General features: G+C 47.1%; 1 protein-coding gene across 1 annotated transcript in view; it reads left to right on the top strand.

Annotated features, from left to right (window-relative positions):
* RHOT2 (ras homolog family member T2) overlaps nucleotides 1-19,425 on the top strand; it is a 29,399-nt gene extending 9,974 nt beyond the window's left edge. Inside the window, exons 4-19 of the mRNA XM_081888001.1 lie at nucleotides 270-313; nucleotides 1,001-1,054; nucleotides 1,674-1,726; nucleotides 2,390-2,498; nucleotides 3,813-3,914; nucleotides 4,384-4,482; nucleotides 8,341-8,449; nucleotides 9,491-9,611; nucleotides 10,476-10,560; nucleotides 11,484-11,629; nucleotides 11,746-11,846; nucleotides 12,906-13,036; nucleotides 13,149-13,229; nucleotides 14,491-14,613; nucleotides 15,083-15,285; nucleotides 17,189-19,425. Coding sequence (XP_081744127.1) covers nucleotides 270-313; nucleotides 1,001-1,054; nucleotides 1,674-1,726; nucleotides 2,390-2,498; nucleotides 3,813-3,914; nucleotides 4,384-4,482; nucleotides 8,341-8,449; nucleotides 9,491-9,611; nucleotides 10,476-10,560; nucleotides 11,484-11,629; nucleotides 11,746-11,846; nucleotides 12,906-13,036; nucleotides 13,149-13,229; nucleotides 14,491-14,613; nucleotides 15,083-15,285; nucleotides 17,189-17,306 — 1,679 coding nt within the window. The 3' untranslated portion in view covers nucleotides 17,307-19,425. The remainder of the gene's footprint in view (nucleotides 1-269; nucleotides 314-1,000; nucleotides 1,055-1,673; nucleotides 1,727-2,389; nucleotides 2,499-3,812; nucleotides 3,915-4,383; nucleotides 4,483-8,340; nucleotides 8,450-9,490; nucleotides 9,612-10,475; nucleotides 10,561-11,483; nucleotides 11,630-11,745; nucleotides 11,847-12,905; nucleotides 13,037-13,148; nucleotides 13,230-14,490; nucleotides 14,614-15,082; nucleotides 15,286-17,188) is intronic.
* The last annotated feature ends 3,390 nt before the right edge of the window (nucleotides 19,426-22,815 follow it).

Below are 22,815 nucleotides of genomic sequence, written 5' to 3'. Positions count from 1 at the left end.
GTGGCTAGGTTCTGCCTCCGCTGTTGGAGGCAGCAAGTCTATGGATACCAATTACTTTGAATCACAAGTGGAAAGAGTTCTTGCTGCTGTGCTCAAGTCATACTTGAGCATCTGGTTGTCCACGGGATGCTGGTGTCTGGATGGGCCACTGGCCTGAAATAACAAGGCTTTTGTTTCATTCTTCACATTCCGGCCACATCCCCGAGTGTCTTTTTGGGGCACAGTAAAGATCCCCGACAGCAATGTACAGCCTTTCCTTTGCCTTTCAGAATCGGAGCAGACGGACGAGGAGCTCCAAGAGGAGATTGCCAAGGTAAGCAAGGAAAACTTTGGATGCAGGGGAGGCTTGTTGTAGCAGATCCACCAGCCTCTTCCCTTCAGCCTGTGCTCTGAATTTTGCTCTTCATGCTCATCTTGAGCCCACCACTTTCCCTGTTAACTCTGCAAGAATCCCAAGTAGTCAAATTTGGAGATTAGCGTCATCAGTTTTGTTAACCGATTGCCTAGCCCTTTGGTTGCTTGTAGACTGCTATATGCCATCTCCTTCCTCTCCTGACCCACAGCAATGGTGTGTGTGTACGTACATCCATCCATCCATATCTACATACTGGGGGCTTAGAGCTGCCATGCCGAATCCCATCCGAATCCCCCTAAATTGGGGGATTAAGCGATAAGCTCGCTTCCCCAAAGGGCAAGTGATCCTGCCATCTGCTTTTTCCTAAAAGCCATTTGCGTTGGCACTGTCTGAGCTGAGCTAGTGGTCGGATTTGAGCAGAGCATGGGGAGCCCAGCAGGCAGATGCCCTCCTTGAGCAAGGAGGGTCAGTTTCTGGGACTTTTGTTACTGAAAAGTGAGGACTTTTCTGACCCTCTTGGTGGTTTTGAGATGCCACCTGTGAGTTGGCAGCCTGGCATATTGGTTCATATAATGGGCAGAATCAAGCAGTAAACAAAATTCCTGGACTTGAGCTACCCTGCTTTACCTTTTTGCTCCTTTGCAGGCAAATGTGGTCTGCATGGTGTACGATGTCACAGAGGAATCCACCATTGACAAGGTAAGGGCTGGGACTTCCTGCCCCTCTTTCACAAGGGCCTGGCAAAAGTGCAGCTGTGCTTCTACCTGATGCTCTGCTGATTATCACCATTGCACACAGCAGTCTGAGGGGTGGCAAGACATGATGAACTTCGATCCATTCACAGATTATGGGGTTATCAGTGGCTACTAGTCATAAGGGCTCTATATGCTGCTTACAGAATAGGAGGCCATATGCCTCTCAATACCAGCTACTGGGGATTGCAGTGGGAGACAGCTGTGGCCTTCATTTTGCCTGTGAGCTTCCCAGAGGCAGGAAATGGGATGCTGGGCCAGGAAGGCCTTTGCTCTGCTCCAACAGGGCCATTCTTACATTCTTGACTGGCGTTGACTCTGTTGGGCATCTTCTTGAGCTGCACCTATTTTCTTATCATGCTCACCGTGGCCTGGATCGCATGGGTTGATTGACAGGGGCAGGGCTGGCACTTTTTACAGGGCCGAACTGTGTAGCATTTAGGTGCCTGCCAACATGTGGATCCCATGGGACCCTGCTATGCCCAAGATTCTCTTTCTGTGGCTGTCATTACTGATAGTTTCCCACTCCACTTACTTGCTTTTTCCTTCTGTTTACCCCCACCTAGATTCGGACAAAATGGATCCCAATGGTGAATGGTGGAGCTGAAAAATGTTCCAGGTAGTGTATCGCCCAACAACATGGGATGCTACATTTTGCCCATATCTGCGTCCCAGTTGCTGCCCCTGTTTTTAAAGCATGGCTGGCGGAGCTTTGGCCCGCCAGATGTTGCTGAACTACAACTCCTATCGGCCTCAGCCAACATAGCCAACGGCTCTGGATAATATGGAGGGCCAGAGGTTCCCCACACCTGTTTTAAAGGCTTCCGTTATTCAATGCTAGAAGCAGGCTAAGGTCTGATTCCTGAAAGCAGAAGATGTGGTGGGCAAACTGTTCCTAGATTATACATTTCAGAGAGGAATTCAGAGAGAAATGAAGAAGTAGCAGATCCTGGACCAGGTTTGAAAGACCCAAGTTTTAGGTCCTGCTAACTGAGTAGGCCTAGCCTCTTTGTATCTTCCCCGAGGTTTGGGGCCCCTTAATAACTCTTATGCCAGGAACAGTTGTCCCCTTCATCTGCTGTCGGTGGGAACCCCTGCCTAAATTGGACAAAGCAAATGAAGAAATGCAGATCTCAATTTACTTTCCCCCTCCCCTCCAGTTGTTGCATTTGCCTTGGCACGCAGACTACTCCAAACTCTTCAGCCAGTGCTTGTATGCCCATTCTCGTTTCTGAAGCCTTTTCTCTCTCCTCACCCCACCCCCTTTCTCCCTCTTTTCCAGGATCCCCATCATCCTTGTAGGAAACAAGTCGGACTTGCAGACTGGGAGCTCCATGGAAACCATCTTGCCCATCATGAACCAGTTCTCGGAAATTGAGACCTGTGTGGAGGTGGGGGTCTGCTTGGGCGTATGAGGTGGAGCAGGATTCTCTGATTGGCAGCCTCCGTGGTTGTCTCACATCATGCTTTTTCTTTCCCAACAACCTCTTCCCCCTGTGCCATCTCTGGGCAAAATTTACCATTTGAGCTGGACAGTTGTGTATATAAGGCTCACAGCTATGGCCAGAATCTGTCTAGTTCACATGTTAACATTGTCCATTTATGTGCATACCTTGGGAAATGACTGGAGTCTCTCACATGGCTGAGAAACTTATGACACCAGTCAAACCAGCCCTTATGACGGATCTGATGGTAGAAGGCAGGCCAAACGCAGCCAGTGGATAGAGAGGACATCCTCACCCTTGCAATGGTCACCAACAAAACTGATTGGTAGAATTGTTATTATTTTATTTATTCATTGAATTTGTATGCCCCACTTCCTCTTTAGTAGTAGTACTTTAGTCCAGTAGACACAGACTGAGTCCAGTAGACTAAGGACAGATTTTAAAATAAAATAAAAATCCTGTACAAATTTAAGAAGAACTTGCTGGATTAGGCCAATGGCACATCTAAACCAGCTTCCTGTTCTCACAATGGCCAAGCAGACACTTGTGGGAAGCCTGCAAGCTGGATCTGAGCACAACAACCCTCAACCTACTTGTGATTCCCAGCATAGTCTCTCTGACAGTAGAGGCATCGTGAGTAGAGGCCATTGATAGCCTTATCCTTATGAATTTGTCCAGTCTTTTAAAGCTATGCAAGATGTTGCAGATCTGTCAAGATCTTTGTTTTAAATGTCATGTATGCATTTATTTATATTGCTCATGGTGGTCATTTAAACTACTTGAAGGACTAATGGGCTCTCGCTCCCTCACTGCCACCCCCAAATCATTATGGGAATTGTAGTACTCTGATATATATGACCATAATTGAAAGTGAATTCACAGACAGTGGTCTTTCCTCTGCTGAAACAAAAAAAAATTCCTTCCAGTAGCACCTTAAAGACCAACTAAGTTAGTTCTAACTTAGTTGGTCTTTAAGGTGCTACTGGAAGGAATTTTTTTTGTTTTGACTATGGCAGACCAACACGGCTACCTATCTGTAACTTTCCTCTGCTGAGTTACCCTCCAGAGTGGAAATTAAACAGGAAGCTTCCCTGTTTATAACATCTTCTTCTGGTCCTGTGCTTCTTCCTCCATGGCCTGCCTGAAAAAGAGATCTTGAAGCATTTCTTTCCAGCATGTGCTGTTTGTGTTGGTTCAGCATTCCTTTCTGCCTCTCTCAAATTGCCTCTCTCTCCCCCCCCCCCTTCTTTGCGCTCCAAGTGTTCTGCAAAGAACCTGAAGAACATCTCTGAGCTGTTCTATTACGCCCAGAAGGCTGTTCTGCACCCAACAGCCCCTCTCTACGACCCAGAGGAGAAGCAGGTAGGATACATAGTCTCAGAGCCGCAAATAGGTTTTGTACCCAGAGAGGACCCCAGCTGTCTTCCAAGGTTCTTTAGACTGGAGAGTTCCATCACTTCCAGGCAAATCCTACAGTGCCAGCTCAAGTTGCCTTGCAGCTGCACCTCTGAACCAGTTTGGCTCAGGAACCTATGGCCCTCCAGATGTTGCTGGACTACAACTCCCATCATCCCTCACCACTGGCCTTGCTGACGGGGGCTTATGGGAGCTGTAGTCCAACGTCATCTGGACAGATGTGGGTTCTCCATCCCTGATATAATACTACATTGAACACCAGACCTCTCTGTTGTTCCTAGATTGCCTGGACAATGGCTTTGATTTCATCATCCTTTCTACCTGTAATCAGGGCATTCTGTGCAACGAAGAGGAGTGGAGAACAAGTGCTTCCTATGGCCTGCTTTTATAAATCGTGTTCTTTTTCTACCACCAGCTGAGGCCAGCATGCGCACGGGCCCTCACTCGGATCTTCAATATGTCTGACCAGGATAACAACCAGATCCTAAGCGATGAGGAGCTGAACTATTTCCAGGTATGTTCCCATGTAACAAAACAATGCAAAACATACTTTTGGGTAACTCCATGCAGCTTCTGGTAAATATCGGCTTTCCTCTCTTGCTTTTGCTTCCAGTTGCTGGAAACCACAGGAGAGCAGAGTTTTCTTGTGCTCAAGTCCTGTTTGCATCTGAATGACCACTGTGAGAACAGGATGCTGGTTTATGTAGACCATTTAATATTGTGTGTGTGTATTCAGTTTTTCCTCATTAATATCATTCAAACTTAAATTCAGCAATATTTATACAATTGTGGGATTCCTTGAACCCCTGGACTTCCCTCCTCCCCCTTCTGGTTTTCCACAGATACATTTTTAAATTTTAACCACATCTAATTACATATATCCAACTTCAATCAAATCCTTATTTAATCCTTTACCTGTTAAAAATTACCTTCAATCCTATATCAATCCTGCTAACGTCTTTAAATCTTTACATTGTTTCTTAATGTACTCTATAAATTTATACCATTCTTTTTTAAATTTACTGTTTCCCAACCTTGTGCCTCCAGCTGTTTTTGGACTACAATTCCCATCATCCCTTGCCACTGGTCTTGCTAGTCAGGGATGATGGGAGTTGTAGTTCAAAAACAGCTGGAGGCACAAGGTTGGGAAACACTGATGAGCTTCCCAGTCATTTTCACCATTTCAGCATAGTCCATCATTTTCACTATCCACTTTTCCTTGGTTGGTGTTTCCTCTTCCTTCCATCTCTGGGCAAAAAGCATTCTTGCAGCTGTCGTTGCATACATAAACAGTCTATTTAAGTCCTTTGGTATTTCTTCTCCTATGATGCCTATTTAAAAAGCTTCCATTTTTTTTTTACAAAAGTTATCTTAATTTTTTTTTTCATTTCATTATATATCATTTCCCAGAATGCTCTGGCCTTCTTGCACATCCACCACCTGTGGTAGAATGTGCCTTCATTCTCTTTACACCTCCAACATATGTTGGTAGCATTTTTGTACATTTTTGCTAATCTTGTGGAAGTCAAATACCATCGGTACATTATTTTCATATAATTGCCTCTAGCAGGCTGTGAATTTCAAATCCTCCCTCCATAATCTTTCCCAATCTGATTGGTTTATGTAGACCATTGGCCTAATCCAGCAATCGCTTCTTATCACCCCCCCTTTTTTTTTAACCTAAGCAAGTTTCTCACCCATACGGGCGCAATTAATATACTTTCCTATTTGGGGGCTGCAGTTGCCAAAGCCTCAGCAGCCAGGTGGGATAGCAGAATAAGAATGTGTTTTGTCTGCCTCACTTATAAACCGTCCTTCATTACATTGCAATAAAATGGGTTAAAGGCAGGCTGTAATAAGTACATCGGAACACAAACAAGATAAAAAATAGGAAACAAATTAGAGCAGTTAATCATCAAGCTGAGGCCTGACACCAAGTTAAAGCAAAGAAATCAAAAAGCGCAGACGGTGAGCAGTGCTATGCGTTCCTGATTGCACCTCCTTATGACAAGAGAAATTAGAATAAATTTTATGGACAGGAAGCATGACAATTCACATAAATCACATGATTGAGTTGCTGGATGTGTTTTAGTGCCAGGTATTCAGAGTCCTGTTTGCAGACAGCAGCTGATGCCCATCCTTTTAAATTTAGACCTTTAAGTTTTTGAAGTCTTTTGATCATAAGCCTCTTCTTGCTCTGCTTGAAGTTTAACCAGTCCGGCTCTTTTCCAGTTCCCTTCATTTTCTCCAGATCTAGGTTCATTTTTCCTGCTAGTCTATGGATTTAAAACAAAAAAAACCCAAAAAAACACCACCCACAAAATTTTTTTTTTAAAGTCACGTTAACTGTCACGCTGTTTCTTTTCCTTGGTGAAAATTAAGTTTTACATTCACATAATTTCCTCCCACTGAAATTTGAAATTTTAGCATGGTCTAAGATCTTAAAGCAAGCCTTCTACTGCCTCCAGATTGTTTCTCTGGGCAGGGTTTTATTTGACAGTGGTTTCGATTCACGTAATCTGCTTTTGCCTCCTTGATTCTTGAGGCAGATTTTTAAAAAGAACCCCCAAATTTGGCAGAAGGTTATTGAAAAGTGTTTAATCACTTAGATGTGGAGGCTATGGAGTATAACTACTACTTGTCCTACTCAGAGTAGACCTATTGAAATTAATGCACACAACTAACTTAGGTTCACTAATTTCAGTGGGTGTATTGTAACTTAGTTGGACACAGCCCTATGGTCCAAATTTTACATCATTCTCTGCTGTTAGTGGACCTTGAAAGCTCTCAAATATAGGCAGCACCTACACTTTGGAACTCCCTGCCAATTGATATCAGGTGGCTTCACTGTACCCTTTTCGGTGCCTGCTTAAAACATTTTTATTTTGGCAAAACTATCCAGACTTGTTCAAGTTACATGTGTTTGATTTCTTATTAGCTACTGTTGGTTTTAATCAGCTTTTGGATATTTTAAAATGCCTGTTTTTAATCAATAATTTTAATGTTTTGTTTTATATTTTTGTAGACCACTTAGTTTTTATGAACAAGCAGACTATAAATTTTGATAAATAAAAATAAAAATGGCTCCCAAGCTAGAATTTTGATTGGTGAAGGACTCTATTTTTTTCTTAATTCGATTCAAGATAGCCCCAATACTGGATATTTTGTCAAGGGTCTTCCTGAGTTTGTGGCCTACTCCAGCATTTGATCCTCATCCTACTTTGTCCTGGCTTTGCTGCAGATTTATCCTCTTGGGCATCAGCCTCAATGTTTCCATTCAAGAGGCAACAGAATTTGTTCTGCGCCCCTAGACATATGAGGGAGGACAAGCCTTTCTGATCCAGTTAATTTGCCATTAGGTTAAGTCCTGACTTCTTAGGAATTTATTCTGACAATCAGCCGCTGGCAATCAACAGTCTTGGTTGCATACAACTAAGTTATACACAGAGTAGAGCCACTGAAATTCATGGCCATAAGTGAATCATGTCCATTGTTTTCAGTGGGTCTGCTTTGAGCAGGAGTAGGATTGGCTAGTATTGCCAACAACCTGCTTTCCCCAACTGTAGACATGAATTCTCCTGGTTCCTCTTCCATGAAGCAGGTGAGAGGAGGAAAATCACATTTTCCAGTCAATGGAAAAGGAACTGTAGTGTTTACCTGAGTTAGCAGCTCCATTCTTCTCACAAGGTGAAAGCTTGAGTCAGCAGCTATTTGCACAAGGCTGTCAAATTTGGTTTCCTGAAAGACCCAGATTTTAAAGCTTATATGCAAATTTGTGCATACTGGATAATTTAATTTTGGGTGGGGAGGCAAGCTGCAACAGCAGAGGGTTAGCAAGTCTCTTTTTTCTCAGTTTCTGAGATTTTACTGGGACCTGTATTGAATCTGCAATTGTTTTTATTGGGTTGTAGCCGGTGCTAGATCTACTCAGAGCAGACCCATTGAAATTAATGGGCATGAAGTCATTTGGGTCCATCAATTTCAGTGGGTCTACTCTTGAGTAAAAGGCAGTTGGCGGCAACCCATTGTGGTGGCGTTTTTACTGTTAAATCCCATTAGGATGTTTCTTTAGAAGTGAAATAGGATGTTTCTTTAGAAGTGAAATAAATAAATGTTGTTGTCTTCCTAAAGGCTAGAAGTGCTGGCTTTCCCACCCCAAATGCTGTGATTCTAAAATCGTTGAATATCAGATCCCATGAACTGACTTTACCTAACTTGGGATATTGTTGAATATAGGATGTAATAACCTTACAGTAGCTACTAAAGTGGTATGGTTTTTCCTTTTGGCTCCAGTGGAATAGGTTTAAAAATAAATAAACTGGAACTGCTTATTTTCCTGATTTGGCCCCACCTTTCTTCTCTTGGGAGGTAGAAGTCCTGCTTCGGAAATCCTTTGGCACCCCAGGCTCTGGAAGATGTGAAAATGGTGGTCTGGAAAAACACAACAGACGGAGTCCAGGACAATGGACTGACCCTCAATGGTAACTCCAGCAGAAAACTTGCATGCCTGGCTCTGGGGATCATCTTAGAGCCCATCTCGGCGGATCAGAAAGAGGGACAGCAGCACTGCAGAGTTGCACAGATAGCCCAGGGGCATCCTTTGAAGCCAGGGCTGCTCAGCCAGTTTAGACCACATATCCCAAGGGCAAAATTGATGTTGGTTTGAAACAGGCTGCAGGCAGTTGCTTTGCGTGTTTTCCTGCTTGAATGAGCTTTCATTTTAACAGAGCTTCCTTGTTCACTGCTGCAACTCTCTGTGTTCGTTTGATTCTGATTGAACAAGCTGGGGAACGATTTGGAAGTTGCGCCTGGAGAGCAAAAGTATCAGACAGGAGAACATGGGGAGTGCTTTTACCGCTACACACGGGAATAAATTGAATGACTAAGAAGGCAGGGAAGACTCATTGGGTTAAATCAGGGGGTGAGGAACCTTTTTCAGCCTGGGCAGCCTTTCCCTTCTGGACAGCCGTCTGGAAGCCACCTGCCAATAGTGGGCGGAGCCAGAGGTAAAAGTGGGTGGAGTGATAAGTCTGAATATCACCTTTTGTGCAGTAAGTGAGTTCTGTCACACTGAGGTTTCCATCCTTTAATTAAATATTGTATAGGAGAGTTTGGGATTTAACTTGTCCAGAATCTCCTGTGCCCAAGATCTTCTATCTGGGAACTCCAGCTGCAGAAATCTCACTCATGGCCTAAGTTGCGACCCTGTTACAGAATGTGGGTCTGGCCATAGAAACAAAGGATATGTGGTGCCTATGGTGGAAGCAGTTGGAAAAGTCAGATACAGTGTCCTCCTAGACGAGGTCAGGGCAAGCCTGTCAGAGGTACACGTTGTCACCTGTGTCATGTGACTTTCAGCATGCACCAGGAAGTGGCACCCAGCGGCCGAAACTCGCAAAGATTCGGAGCTGCTGCCTGTGTGGTGCGAGATCACTACAGATCAGCTTTTCTGGCATCTCTGTTGCCATTGCCAGCTGATCATGCTCTGCACTTGGGACCCAAAATCCTTTCCTCTCTTCCAGGCTTCCTTTTCCTCAATACGCTCTTCATCCAAAGGGGACGTCATGAGACTACGTGGACCATCCTGCGTCGCTTTGGCTATGATGATGCCCTGGAGCTGACAGACGACTATCTCTGCCCACCGTGCGTAAATTGTTGCCCAATTGAATGTTAAGGGGAAGGAGAAGAGGGGACCACTGACATATGGAAAGACATTATTCTGAACTCGTGCCTTATAGTGAGTCAGACCATTGGTCCATCTGGCTCAGTATTGTCCACACTGGCTGGCAGCAACTCTGCAGGATTTGGGACAGGATACATTCCCAGCCCTACCTGGAAGTGCTGGGGATTGAACCTGGGACCTTCTGCATGTGGAGCAGGTGCTCATTCTCTGTGTTCACCTTGTGATTCCCAACCCACCAAGCTTATTCCTTAGCATTCGCAAGTTTAGTTGCCATCTGGAAAGAGTCCTTTACTGGTTTCCATTCCTAAGTATTGGTTTCCCCTCCTTTTGGGGTCAGTTCCAGCCATGTGTTTCAGAGAGTAGCCATTATTGACCTGTTGGGAAGCATTAGTAAAGGTAAAGGGACCCCTGACCATTAGGTCCAGTCACGGATGACTCTGGGGTTGCGGCGCTCATCTCGCTTTATTGGCCGAGGGAGCCGGCGTACAGCTTCCGGGTCATGTGGCCAGCATGACTAAGCTGCTTCTGGTGAACCAGAGCAGCGCACGGAAATGCCGTTTACCTTCCCGCTGGAGCGGTACCTATTTATCTACTTGCACTTTGTGCTTTCGAACTGCTAGGTTGGCAGGAGCAGGGACTGAGCAACGGGAGCAAACCCTGTCACAGGGATTCAAACCCCCGACCTTCTGATCAGCAAGACCTAAGCTCTGTGGTTTAACCCACAGCCCCACCCGTGAACCAAGTTGGGAAGCATTACTTGGTTTTTAAAAGTCCCAGGCTTCTTGAGGACCTGCCTTGACCAGTGCTGCCCTCCTTTCTTTCAGAATCCGGGTGCCTCATGACAGCTCCACGGAGCTGAATCACTTTGGTTACCAGTTCCTGCAGAAGATGTTTGAGAAGCATGACAAGGTGAGCTTCACAGAAGCACACACGCCTTGGCTGTGCATAACAGTGCTGCTGCCAGTGCTGCCACACCCCCCCAAGGGTTGCAGTTCTTTGATCTCCACTGCATGATTGCCATTGGCACTCGAGTCGCGTCTGGCTGTTTTGTGCCCTGCTTGCTCCTAAATAGGCTTGTAGGCCATTCCAGAGTTGAGCAAAGGGATGTCACTTAAACAACAGCAGTGCCCAAACCTTCCCACCCACCCTGCAGACCACTTGGACATAGCTGGTGGTCTTGACCGGTGGTTGCGGCGGGCCATTAAATGGTTTTTCCCTGCCTGCTGTAGCGATCGTATTGTGCTATGCTAGATGCTGTATTGATTGTGTTTCTGTATTGCTTATTTTCATAAAATTGGAGAACTGTAGAGTTGGAAGGGACCTCAAGGGTCATCTAGTCCAACCCCCTGCAATGCAGGAATCACAGCTAAAGAATCCCTGATGGATGGCCATCCAACCTCTGTTTAAAAACCTCCAGTGAAGGAGAGTCCATCCCCTTCTGAAGTATAGGCAGTGACCAATTTGACGTGTCTAAAACGGTTGCCGCCTATAGTCTATTTCTGTAGAACTGTAGAACAGCTCTTACTGCTTACAGCTGTTAGCTTACAACTCTTTTATCTCTTACATATTGTACTTCATTGTATCACAATTTGCATCCTGTAGAATTCAGATCACAGTGCAATGCAGTATTAGAAACTGAAGGAGTAATTTTAAAAAACCCGCAATTTAAAACCAATGTGAATATTTAACACGGACACTTCGGGGACTGCCTGTTTGAATCTTGCTAACCACATGTGGTCCCACCCTGTGTGACAATGGGTAGACTTCCTCTACCAGTCGATGGAGAGCTGCTACTCAGGTGCCCATTTCTTTCTTCCCCTCCGTGTCTCTAGGACGGTGATGGAGCCCTCTCTCCTGCCGAGCTGCACAGCTTCTTTAGTGTATTCCCCTACATGCCCTGGGGGCCTGAGCTCTACCACACGGTATGCACCACTGATAAAGGCCTGCTTTCCCTGCATGGATTCCTCTGCCAGTGGACGTAAGCGCAGCCCTTCTCTGCCTCCTCCCTCAATCACCCTGTCCGCTTCACATGCAGCGGGCCCTCCCAGCGATCCCAGTAACGGGCAACCTTCTCTCTGTTTGGATTTCCCCTAGGCTGGTTGCCTACCTGGATGTCCATCGCTGCCTGGAACACCTGGCTTACCTTGGCTACCCCATCTTCTCTGAGCAGGACTCTCAGATCCACGCCATCACAGGTGGGCCCCACTCCTGCTTCAGCGCCCCTTGGAATCGGGGAGGAGAGGGGACTCCCCGGTCCTGGCACAGCTATTGCCCTTTCTGCTTGCTGCCCTCCTCTGTCGAGAGCTATCGAGCACCTGTTTCCCTGTTGAATGCAGAAGGAGCCTGAGCATTGTGGGTTTTCTGTCCCCTCCAATGGTTATGAAGGACGGTGGAGGCAGCTGCATTTCAATGTTGCCTTTGTAGAACTCGGCAGGGGGGAGGGGGGAGCAAAACCAGAATTAGTTGACTCCCCCTGCAATTGGCTCTGGATCTGCCTAACGTTGTCCCCCCCCCCCCCCCGCCTTCTGCCCCACCAGTCCCAATGGGCATCAGCTCCCAGTGATCAATGGACACCAATAATAATAATAATAATTTATTATTTGTACCCTGCCCATCTGGCTGGGTCTCCCCAGCTACTCTGGGGAGCTTCCAACAAAGACCAAAAGTACACTAAAATGTCACACATTAAAAACTTCCCTGAACAGGGCTGCCTTCAGATGTCTTCTGAATGTCAGGTAGTTGTTTATCTCTTTGACATCTGATGGAAGGGCGTTCCACAGGGCGGGCGCCACTACCGAGAAGGCCCTCTGCCTGGTTCCCTGTAACTTGGCTTTTTGCAGCAAGGGAACTGCCAGAAGGCCCTCGGCGCTGGACTTCAGTGTCCAGGCTGAACAATGGGGGTGGAGATGCTCCTTCAGGTATACTGGGCCGAGGCCATTTACGGCTTTAAAGGTCGACACCAACACTTTGAATTGTGCTTGGGAACATACTGAGAGCCAATTTAGGTCTTTCAAGACCGGTGTTATATGGTCCCAGTCACCAGTCTCGCTGCCGCATTCTTGATTAGTTGTAGTTTCAAGATCACCTTCAAAGGTAGCCCCACATAGAGCGCCTTGCAGTAGCATTGCACCCATAAAATCATAGCTGCCTCCTGTCCAGCAAAGACAACACTTGCTTGGAGGCTGTGTCCCCAGCAGCAGGAAAGAAGGAAAGGCTTCATCATTTTACCCAGCCCCTCTTTTCTTCTGCTCCAGTTACACGGGAGAAAAGGATTGACTTGGAGAAGGGCCAGACACATCGGAATGTTTTCCTGTGCAAAGTGATTGGATCCCGAGGTGCTGGCAAGTCTGCATTCCTGCAAGCCTTCCTTGGGAAGAACTTGGCTGTGAGTCTAGAAGTCTCTCTTCTTGTCCTCTGCTGCCTGTTCTTTCCTGAGTGATGAACCTGTGGGTAATAAATAAAATACAAATAATCCCTGGTCCTCCTTCCTTTTCCAGGCCCAAAGGGAATCCGAGGGGAAGGAGTCCTTCTATTCAATTAACACAGTGCAAGTCAATGGGCAGGAAAAGCATCTGATAGTAAGTTTGCTCACTTACAGTGCTCTTAAGTCCTAAATACGGAAGTCAGTTTTTAGTCAGTTGTCATAAAATTGACCCCACCTTTAACCTAAGAGAGTTAGGTACATCATCATTCACATATCCATACACACGAACATCACTTCTGTGGCGATTCTCTCTTTGTGACACTTGGGGAACGTCTGATCCTTGGGCCAGTCTTGGCCAGCTAGATGTTCCAATTTGGCCCATTTTCTCAAAACCACACCCACCTGGGTGAGTGACATCAACTGATGGGTGGGGTGGGAGTGAGGTTCAGCTGCAGCGGCTGTTCACACCAGTTCCCTGCAGCCAGTGCAGCAACATTTAATCTCCTGCCCATCAACTAAGGGGAGAGTGGGGTGTTAAATATTTCATGCTTAAGCCAGTATGTTCCACTTACCTCTCATATTTGGCTCGTAGGGCCTTATGCTGATAAGGATCTGGCCTGTGGCGCCAAAAAGGTTGCCTACCCCTGGCTTTGTGATACAGTTGGTCATTGGCTGCAAAGTGGGTTTGCCCATCTGGACCAGAGAGGGCTGTTGAATAGGCGTTTCTTGAATTACTGTTCCCAAGGAGGTCTATATATCGTACACCACTTTTGAAAAAAAGGGGTGGTGGTTCCCAAAACAGTTTGATGGTATTACTTCCAATGTCTTCTCTTAAATGTGGGCGGCGGGGGGGGGGCATGTCAATTTTGATACCCAGAGTAGCTCTTCAGAGGACGCAGCGAGTGCTCTGGGAGCAGCTAATGTGGCAGGCACAGATCTGGCCAGGAACCAGGGACTTCTGGTAGACACTCATCCGTGTAGAAGCAGGTTGTGAGGGCAGTAAATAAAATACTTTGCTCTTGGCTCCTGTTAACTATCTAAAGAAATATATACTTTACCATATTCATAGCTATTATAATTATTTTGTGTCATTAATGTATATGGCATTGTAACAAGTGACATAGAAAACAGGTCCCTGCCCCAAGGAGCTTCCAGTCTACTTTCTAGTGGCAGGGGGGAGAGAGAGAAGTAGGGGGGAATGATAGGGGCAGCAGAAGCTGGAAGAACATTGCCTATTCATCCTTAAGTGTACAAGTTGCCTGTGCATCTGTTACCTGAAGTCTGTGTTTCTTTTGGTAAGAATGAACAATGCCATCCCTTGTTCAGAAGAAGCGACATGAGAGATATTTTTATGTTAAAAGAAAGACTGTCCTGAAATGCTTCAGATATACTTTCCTCCCTGTATTTCTTGCCAGCTGCACGAGATTAATGTGGAGACAGAGTTTGCGAAGGCGTCTGATGCAGCTTGCGACGTTGCCTGCTTATTGTACGATGTGACAGACCACAAGTCTTTCAACTATTGTGCCAGCATTTATAAGGTACTCCTTCCCTTGTCCCTGCTCCCCACTTGGCTGAGGAGCGGCTGTTCAGACTGACGGCTAGCAGTGCAAATCCTAACTGTGTCTCCTCAGAAAGTAAGTCCTATTGAATTCAGTGGAGCTTACTCCCAGGGAAGCGGGGTTAGGAGCACACTTTGCTTGGCCAGTGCTTTCAAGAACATCCAAGTAGGTTTACTGGTGGGAGACAAGTCTACAAGCAGGGGTGAACAAGAAGTAGATTGGGATCTGCTGGTAGATCTCTGGATAATTGCAGTTGATCAGCAAGGGTTTCTTGGCAGCAGCAAAGCAATTTTATTCCCCTTGAGTTGTTGTGTGGTGTCGCTTGAGACCTGCCTGCAGGCTTGCCATTGAGGCATCTGGTGAGATCAGAGCGCAGGGCCAGATCCAGTGGCCTGATCCAGCAGACAAGCCTCTCTTGATATTTGTTTGTTAACTGTCTCCTCTGCAGCAGCACTACATGGACGGGCAGATCCCTTGCCTCTTCGTGGCCTGCAAGGCAGACCTGCCAGAGACGTCGCCACAACATGGCCTCTCGCCGACCGAGTTCTGCTACAAGCACCGCCTGCCGCCCCCATTTTACTTCACCTGCAGTGGGCAGGGCCCACCCAGCCTCGCCGTCTTCGCCAAACTGGCCACGGCTGCCACCTTCCCGTTAGTAACGTTCCCCTTCTAGTTATAGTCCTCCTCAGTGGGCAGCTGGGCTTTGGTTGGGTGAATTTATGCAGCCCTCGGGGCTACCCAGAATGGAATGTGGTCCTCGGGCTGAAAGAGTTTTCCTAACCCTGTTTTTCAATGCACACCCTGAAGAGGATTTCTGCATGACTCAAAAGCTTGCCATCCCAGCACCGTGAATGTTATTTGGCCCTGGCAGAACAGCACTGTTGTTCTTACCCTGCAGCCGGCATCTTCTGGGAGCAACACTGCGGTGGCGGCTTTGGGCCTAGTCAGTTATTTTAACAAGCCAGGAGCTTGCGAGGGAACGCGCTGCTTTTTGCCCGCCGGTACTAGATGTAAGCTTCTCCCCAAGGAGTATGATAAATCCATTATTTATAGCCAGTTAAACCAAAAAGGGCAGGGGAGATTGAGCCAGTCTCGGGCCCTGCATTAAGAGCTTTATTTATTTATGCCACAATTCTTAAATCTTCCTAATATGCCTGTGAAGAAGAAAAGGGAGGCAATGCAATAAAATTAATGTTATGTTGAAGAGAAGTTAGGAACAAAATGCTCTGGGTGACTGATGATATCCTTTTGTTTACAAGGACCTTTTTATATATATAAAAAAAATCTTTCCTTTTACCAACCAGCATGTCTTGTTCGGTATAGATCACATTTGGATGCTGGAAATGTAGCTGTCAGAATGGGAGCTGTAGCTGAATGCCTCCCCCCTCCCATTTTTCCCTTAAGCCCTTGCTTCTCTTCTCGCAATATTATTAACCCTGCCTCATTTACCCCTTTGCTTCAGCTTCCTTTCGGGCTGCTTCATGTAGCCTTCTGACCATTTTACCTTTCCCCAAACCTTGGATAAATATCTCACGGCTTTCCCCGGTCCTGCACCAATTTTACGCCTCCAGACAAAGTCTGAATGCCTGTATTCATTCCTGACACTTTATGCTGAAACGTGACAGCCATTAAGTTTGAGGTGTGTTGGTTGCTGCGCTTGCAGATAGGTGAGAGGTGAGGGTCATGATTGGTAAGGCAAGGCTGCATGGCACTTGTCTTTGCTAAGTGGTGCTTCCCTACACCGTTCCTACATGGAAGGGGCTGCTTTCTCCTCAGCGACAAATTAGGCTTGCTAAATGGTCTGCTACTTTCAGGCTTTCAGACAGTATTCCGTAGGACTAGCAGCGTAAACAACCCTTCCTGCCTAACCCCCTTCCCCTCCCTAGGAAAACGCATAAAATTTGTGCCAGAGGCAGAGATAGATCACTGCTTTTTCAAGTTAGATTCCCTCCCCCTTTCATGTGGGTCTCCATTAATGCGAACAGGTGCCACAGCAGCATGACCTAGAAAGGCACAACTATAGCTCTTTTCTGCTACAAATTATTTAGAACTTGCCACGCTATTTATACCCCTGCTAGGTCAAAGTGTTAGCGTAATGCCTCTGGCCCAGCCTACCTGGCGTGTAAATAACGAGTGACTGGGGGAAAGGACCCATTAGTATTTTGTTTGCGAGACTCCATGCTTTTTTAAAAAAACAACCCCAACAACCTAACCTTCTGCCTTCATAAAGAGAAATGGTTCAGGCCACACTGTGCCTTTAAAGCATTATGATGCCACTTTAAACAGTCATGGCTTACCCCAAAGAATGCTGGGAAGTGTAGTTTGTTAAGGGTCCTGAGAGTGGTTTAATAGTCCCTCTTCCTAGGGAACCCTGGGAATTGTTGTAGCTCTCTTTGGGGACTAGGGGTCTCCTAACAACGCCCAGCCCACTTAACAAACTACACTTCCCAGCATACTTGGGGGGAAGTCACGACCATACACCTCCTCCTTCCATCCACCCCTGTTTGCATTTATCATTTGGGCTGAAACGCTGCTTCCCTTTTTTGCCTCGCAGGCACTTGAACGACATCAACCTGGGAGCCGCCTCTTTCTGGATCCGGGTAGCTTTGGGAGCTACGGTCGCCGCCGTTGTGGGAGTCACACTCTACAAGGTGATGGCGAAGAATAAGTGAAACAAGAGAAGCGGGGCCTTCTCCTTCTCTCCTCCTCCTCCTCCTCTGCCATTTCTCCACCCGAAGGTAGAACACCAGCTTCATTTGCACACCCAGGAAGAAATGGAGGCCAGGGGAAGAAGACAGCACACACACCCCCTCCGAAGACTGGATTCCCCCTTCTCCTCCCTGACTCTCCCTGCGGGGCAAGGTGGTGTCGGAGGAAGACGGCCATTTCACCAGCAAAAGCAGGAATAGTTCTAGAGTCATCCAGCTGGCATGGGCAGGACTCACCTTCTCATTCCACCCATTTCCTCCCATCCCCAAAAAGTACATTTCCCACACTCAGGGAGTGCTGACACTGTCCCCCGCTCCCCGCTTTCCTTCCAGCTATAGCTTTAGGAAACCCACTCTGCTGCTTGACATATCTCAAGGCTCCCCTTAACTTTTTACCGCATCTGATTGTCTTGCAGCTAAATGGCTTTTAAAAAAAAACAAAAACGTTTCTTTCAATGGGGGGAAGCTCAAGGCGGCACCTCAGGAAAGCTGTCTGCGCCGTTACGTCCCTGGTTCCTCTCCAGCAGCAGGAGGACCGTCCAGCCAACCTCTTCTCCAGCATCTTGTTTCTGCAGCGATGGGTTTCCAGTACACTGTTTCCATCCCGGGAGAGCTCAAGGGCTTCTGGGACATTTAATTCTTCTTGGAGCACCGTTTGCATCAGGGAGCTTCGCACACAGGCCTCTGTTGGGACGTAACTGACAAGAAGGAGGCAGCAAAAGAAGGCCACCAAGGCTGCAGGTGGTAGCTTAAAAGATGGAGTCTTAAGTCTGATCTCTGGCATGCTGCTCTCAGGCACAATGTGCCTCCCGGTACTCTCTCATCTTTGCGCCATGTCCTGCATTTTGAGTGGTTATAGTGGGTCTCTTGCTATCCGCAACCTGGAAGTCCCCCTCTCCCCAGGGCCCCGGTTGTCCAGGGTAGGCCAAGGTAACTCCTCTGGGCCACACTGTGAGGAAGATACTCCCCCAAAAAAGCCTACCCAAAGGCGGTTTAGGAAGCCCCCTGACTCTCTGCCTCAGTGTGTCTGGTTGGCTGTCCTCCTCAGCAGTCCCAGTTTCTGTTTTAGACCCCAACAGATTAGGAAGGAAGAGGTAGCTGTGGCGATGGTGTCGGAGGATGGGGAAATGGCGGTACGACCCAGAGTGTGTTTGGGTCAATAGTAGGGCACACATCATTCAACAGGCCCACCATTCCTCACCCCATCAGGAAGAGTGTCACCAGGGCAGTTTTTGTGTGTCACACTCCCTTGTTTTGAAGGTGTCAGGACAGATAAAGAGGTCTCTCTTTCCAGTAGGGTTTGCCCTTGCAGTGGCAGGGCTCCCTCTCTCAAGCCCTACTTTTTAAAACTTACCCTTTGTTTTAAAATAGTTGTGTAAATATGTACATGGTAAACGGAGCATATTCCTGCATCCCTAGTAAACAGCTCGGATAATTTTTTTTTAAAAAGGAATCTTTTAGTCCCAGATATAATAATGTTCCTGCACACTTAACATGATAGGCGAGGGGTGTTGGTTGTTGGGTTCCTCCCCTGTGCTATCTCCACATGGGGAAGTTTCCATCTCAACCCTTCTCCCTGCATGATTTTGGGATGCAAACTGCACATAGAATAAAGATTACCTCTCTTCAGACTGAGCTGTGCAGGCAGGACCAGTTCCACACAAGGGGAACCATTAAATGTCAGGAGCTGGAAACCTTTTGCCCTCCAGCTATTGGTGAAAAGCATTGCCCATGGTCTCAGTCGGCACGTCTGAGAGGCAAGGCTGATGGGAGGTGTTGTACAAGAACAGCTGGGTTGCCAAAAGGTCCCCCCCCAAAAAAAACCTGGTTCATGTGTACCAAGATACAGGTAGAGATGAGAAGCAGCTATTGCCACAGTGATGGCCCTGTCCACAGCTACAGAGCTTGCAAAAACCATCCCAGCTCTTCCCACCTGCAGCTGGGCTAATTCTGCTGTTTCCTCTCCCCCCACCCCAATAAGATTGCTTGCAAATAGGCACTCGTATATCAGGTGAGCTTTGTGAACCGCCGTTCTATCAACGCCAAGGAAATAAAACTTACCAGTATTGGGGATTTCCAGGTAGATCCCTTTTTTGCCTGACTTTTTTTTAAGAGCTTGGGGTAGGGGAGTGGCAATACGACCAATATACCACAGTGTCCATTGCTCATCTCCCACCTGCTGTAGAAGGGAGCGAGCTTCAGAGGACTGGACAGCATTAGCCCCTTTCGCTCCGGACAGTTTAAAACAAAACCTGCTTTTAAAGCATTCCCCTTTGTCATCGCCTCCCTTGCCAGCTGCCAGCCACAGAAAAGCCTAAAGTGGTGTTAATGGGAGCGCCAGGCAGGCTAGCCAACCTCCTCATCTGACACGTACATCAATTTATTTCCCAGTGACTGCCAGCACCCCAGTCCCAGCCCTTCCCTCTCCCAGTAGTTTCTTCCCGGTGCTGCATTACGTATTGCAGTCTCATCCAGGACGTAATGCACTCTCATCCAGCAGCCTTGACAGCCAGTGCGTTGGACCCTGGGAGTAACAAGGAGAGTGTGGGGCAGTGGCACAGGGCAATGGGGGGGGGGAGAGAGAGGGGGGGACAGAGAGCCATGGATCTGGAAGAGCTCCTTCAAGATGGCCCCCAGCCATCTTTCACTAGGATATATTGAGATGTGCAGCTATCAGCACAGTTTTAATTGTCGGTCTAGAATGGTGCTGCTAGATCCCTCGCTGGGTGACACAAGTCTATTCTTTTAAGGCCCTTCCCAGTATTAGAAAATCACTGACAGTTGGATTGTATAGCCGTGGGAAGACCACACTGCATCATGGTTCCCTTAAGCAACACAGTGTCTTCACAGCCGGCTGCTGGTGCTTGGCGTCAGACACAGCTGTCGACTGAGCCTGGCTCACCTGTATCTACCAGGCAGCTGATCAATCCAGGAAATGTTTACTTAGCATGGCCTTCACCAAGCTGGTGCCCTCCAGATGTTTTGGACTACAGCTCTCAACCAGGGAGATGCCAAGTGTTCCCTGGTCACAACCACACCTGACGCCGCTGCTGTTTGTGTTGTCCCCCACCCCACCCCCAATTCCTGCCCCACAGCATTGGGTAGCAGAACTGCACACCACAATGGCATCACGACAGTGGGAGGGGTGGGGGCCTTTGCTGTGGGGCTGCCAATTTTCTATGGTAGCTCCAAATTCCTTGTAGCATGTAGGTCGTCCCCCCCCCCCCAAGTCCCCTTGGTCAAACGAGTGGGGAAACCCTCGTTTCTCTTTCACTGGAGTTTTCCTCTCGATAATCTCTTTATTTTTGCTCTCAGCATAAATCTCAGGCTTGCCCCAAAGAGAAACCTCTCTGCTCCACAGTCCTTTTGTGTCTCCCTTCCCTGAGGCTCCTCTTTCTGCTGGGAAAACCTTAAGCAGGGAGCCAAATCAAATAATTTGGTGGTTACATCTTAAGTCTTCAGTGCCCATGCTTTTCAGATGCGGTTTTACAACATGTTGAAGGACGGGACCGAGCCTGTACTTTTACAGCTGGTTTTGGAACAAAATTCTAGAGCCCTCCCTCTTTGGTGCAAAACCTGCCCCCTTGCGCTGTTTCAGAATGTGTGAATGACATTCAGGGTCCTCTTTAGGTTTTCCTGTAGCACCACACGCACACACAGAGACTGTCTGCAAGCATACTGGGAATGCTTTTCAACTAAGCAGGAGATCCACAGAGATCCCATGGATCTGCTTCCTCTGGGAAAGATGTCTGCGGTGGTTAGAGCAGATGATGGCATTTTGAGCTCTCCTAAACAATCACTAGGTGACTCATATTGTGCTGCCATTTTGCCTATCAGCAAAATCGTCTGCAGATATTCTGGAGCTATGATGCGCTAAGCCTCAAATTGCCACTCCTGGCCCTTTTAATGCTAGGCTTCCATGCAGGTGATGGGCTTTTTGAGGCATGGAAATAGCCAAAGAAAAAGCTTCACCTAGTAAATTTCTGTCCTCGGCTGTTGCTAAAATCCAACAACATCCAGAGAATGCTTTAGAACTTGAAGAAGTCGCTAAGTGTGGGGCAAAGGCCTGGCTTAAGAGTGATGGTTAAAGAGGTCATGGGCAAAGTGATGATTTTGTTGGCCAGGGTTTGGTCTATAGGTTGCTGATTACCTAATGGCAGCGAGCATTGCTCATTGGCTGATAGATGACCCAGCATGTTATTTACCGGTGGTTTTTTTTATGGATCTGCAAAAACAAGCATTTAACTCCCAGATTGCATCTTGCGAAGTACTGCAAACTTCCCTCCTTTAGATTCCAGAAGCCCCTCTCTGAACTGCAGCTGCTTTTGATGTGGCAGCAATAAGCACAGTGCTTTTATGCCCTTGGAGCTTCATTGTTCTCCAAACCCCCCAAAACGCTCATATTCTGTCATCTCTGCCACCACACTGGATAAATATTTGATGCCCAGTAGATTTTGATATCTAAGAAAGAAAGAAAAAGCAACCCTCCAAGATATGTTTGTTTAAAAAACACCCCAAATGTATTCAAGAACATTGGGTGTTCGAGAGACTAGGCTCCAGTGAATTGCAGTTTTATTTATTCTACCAGGCACACATCTGTTAAGGTTTCACCCCAAAGGGGTAAATAGCAGCTGGCTTTCCACCCAGCATCTCTTCTGAGCATCATTCCAGGTCGCAAGCTAGTGTTTGTGGCGGGATCTCACCCAAGTTCCTTGTACAGTAGCTTCCTGGGTTTATCCCTTCAAGGTATATCAATGCTGTCTGTGGCCTAAGGTTGGGTAGCCTGAAAACAGTCAGCTTCCAGTTGCAGGTGGCAATGCTATCCATTGCTTCCCACTTGTAAAAGGAGGGCTAGCTCTTAGTATTTAATACTTCTCCCTGTCAAAGATGCAGTCACTGGCAAAGTGAAAATGGGTGTGTGGTTCTCTGCCCCAGCCCCAGTACAAGCGTCTGTCTGCCTCTCTAATGCCTGTTTTGGAACTGAAGTACGAGTGGCAATTTTCATGTTATTTTATATGCACCTGCTGTTTTCCTTCTTTACACATCAGTGCAATTCATCAGGACCAACTGCAGTTTTATGTTAAGTTTGCTTTTTAAAAAGGCTTAGTGTTTAATGTGCACCAGTCCTTCTGCATTAGGAAAAACACCTGTCCAAGCGGGGGCCTCATCAGGATCAAAGAACAAGGGAAGGAACCCATGGGGAAGTGGGGGGACCTCTGTACACAAACACCCCAACTCCCATCTCCTCTGAACTTTGGCTATGTTGGCTCAGGGGGGGCTGGTTTCCACTCCGTTTCCCTGCTTTAAATATCCCTCCTTGCTAATTCCCCTGAAGGTGATGCATATAGCACCCCTGGGGGGCAAAAAGCAGGAGGAGGTGGGATAGGAAGTGGGGGGGACTCTTGCTGCATGTTGTGATCCCAATGCTGATATGAGGTCTCCACAGCTGCCATTTCTTAAAAGAGAGAGGAAG

Source organism: Podarcis melisellensis (assembly GCF_964234715.1).
Source record: "Podarcis melisellensis genome assembly, chromosome: 14".
In the NCBI taxonomy this organism is placed as follows: Eukaryota; Metazoa; Chordata; class Lepidosauria; order Squamata; family Lacertidae; genus Podarcis; species Podarcis melisellensis.
This window is presented reverse-complemented; position numbering and strand designations above follow the sequence as displayed.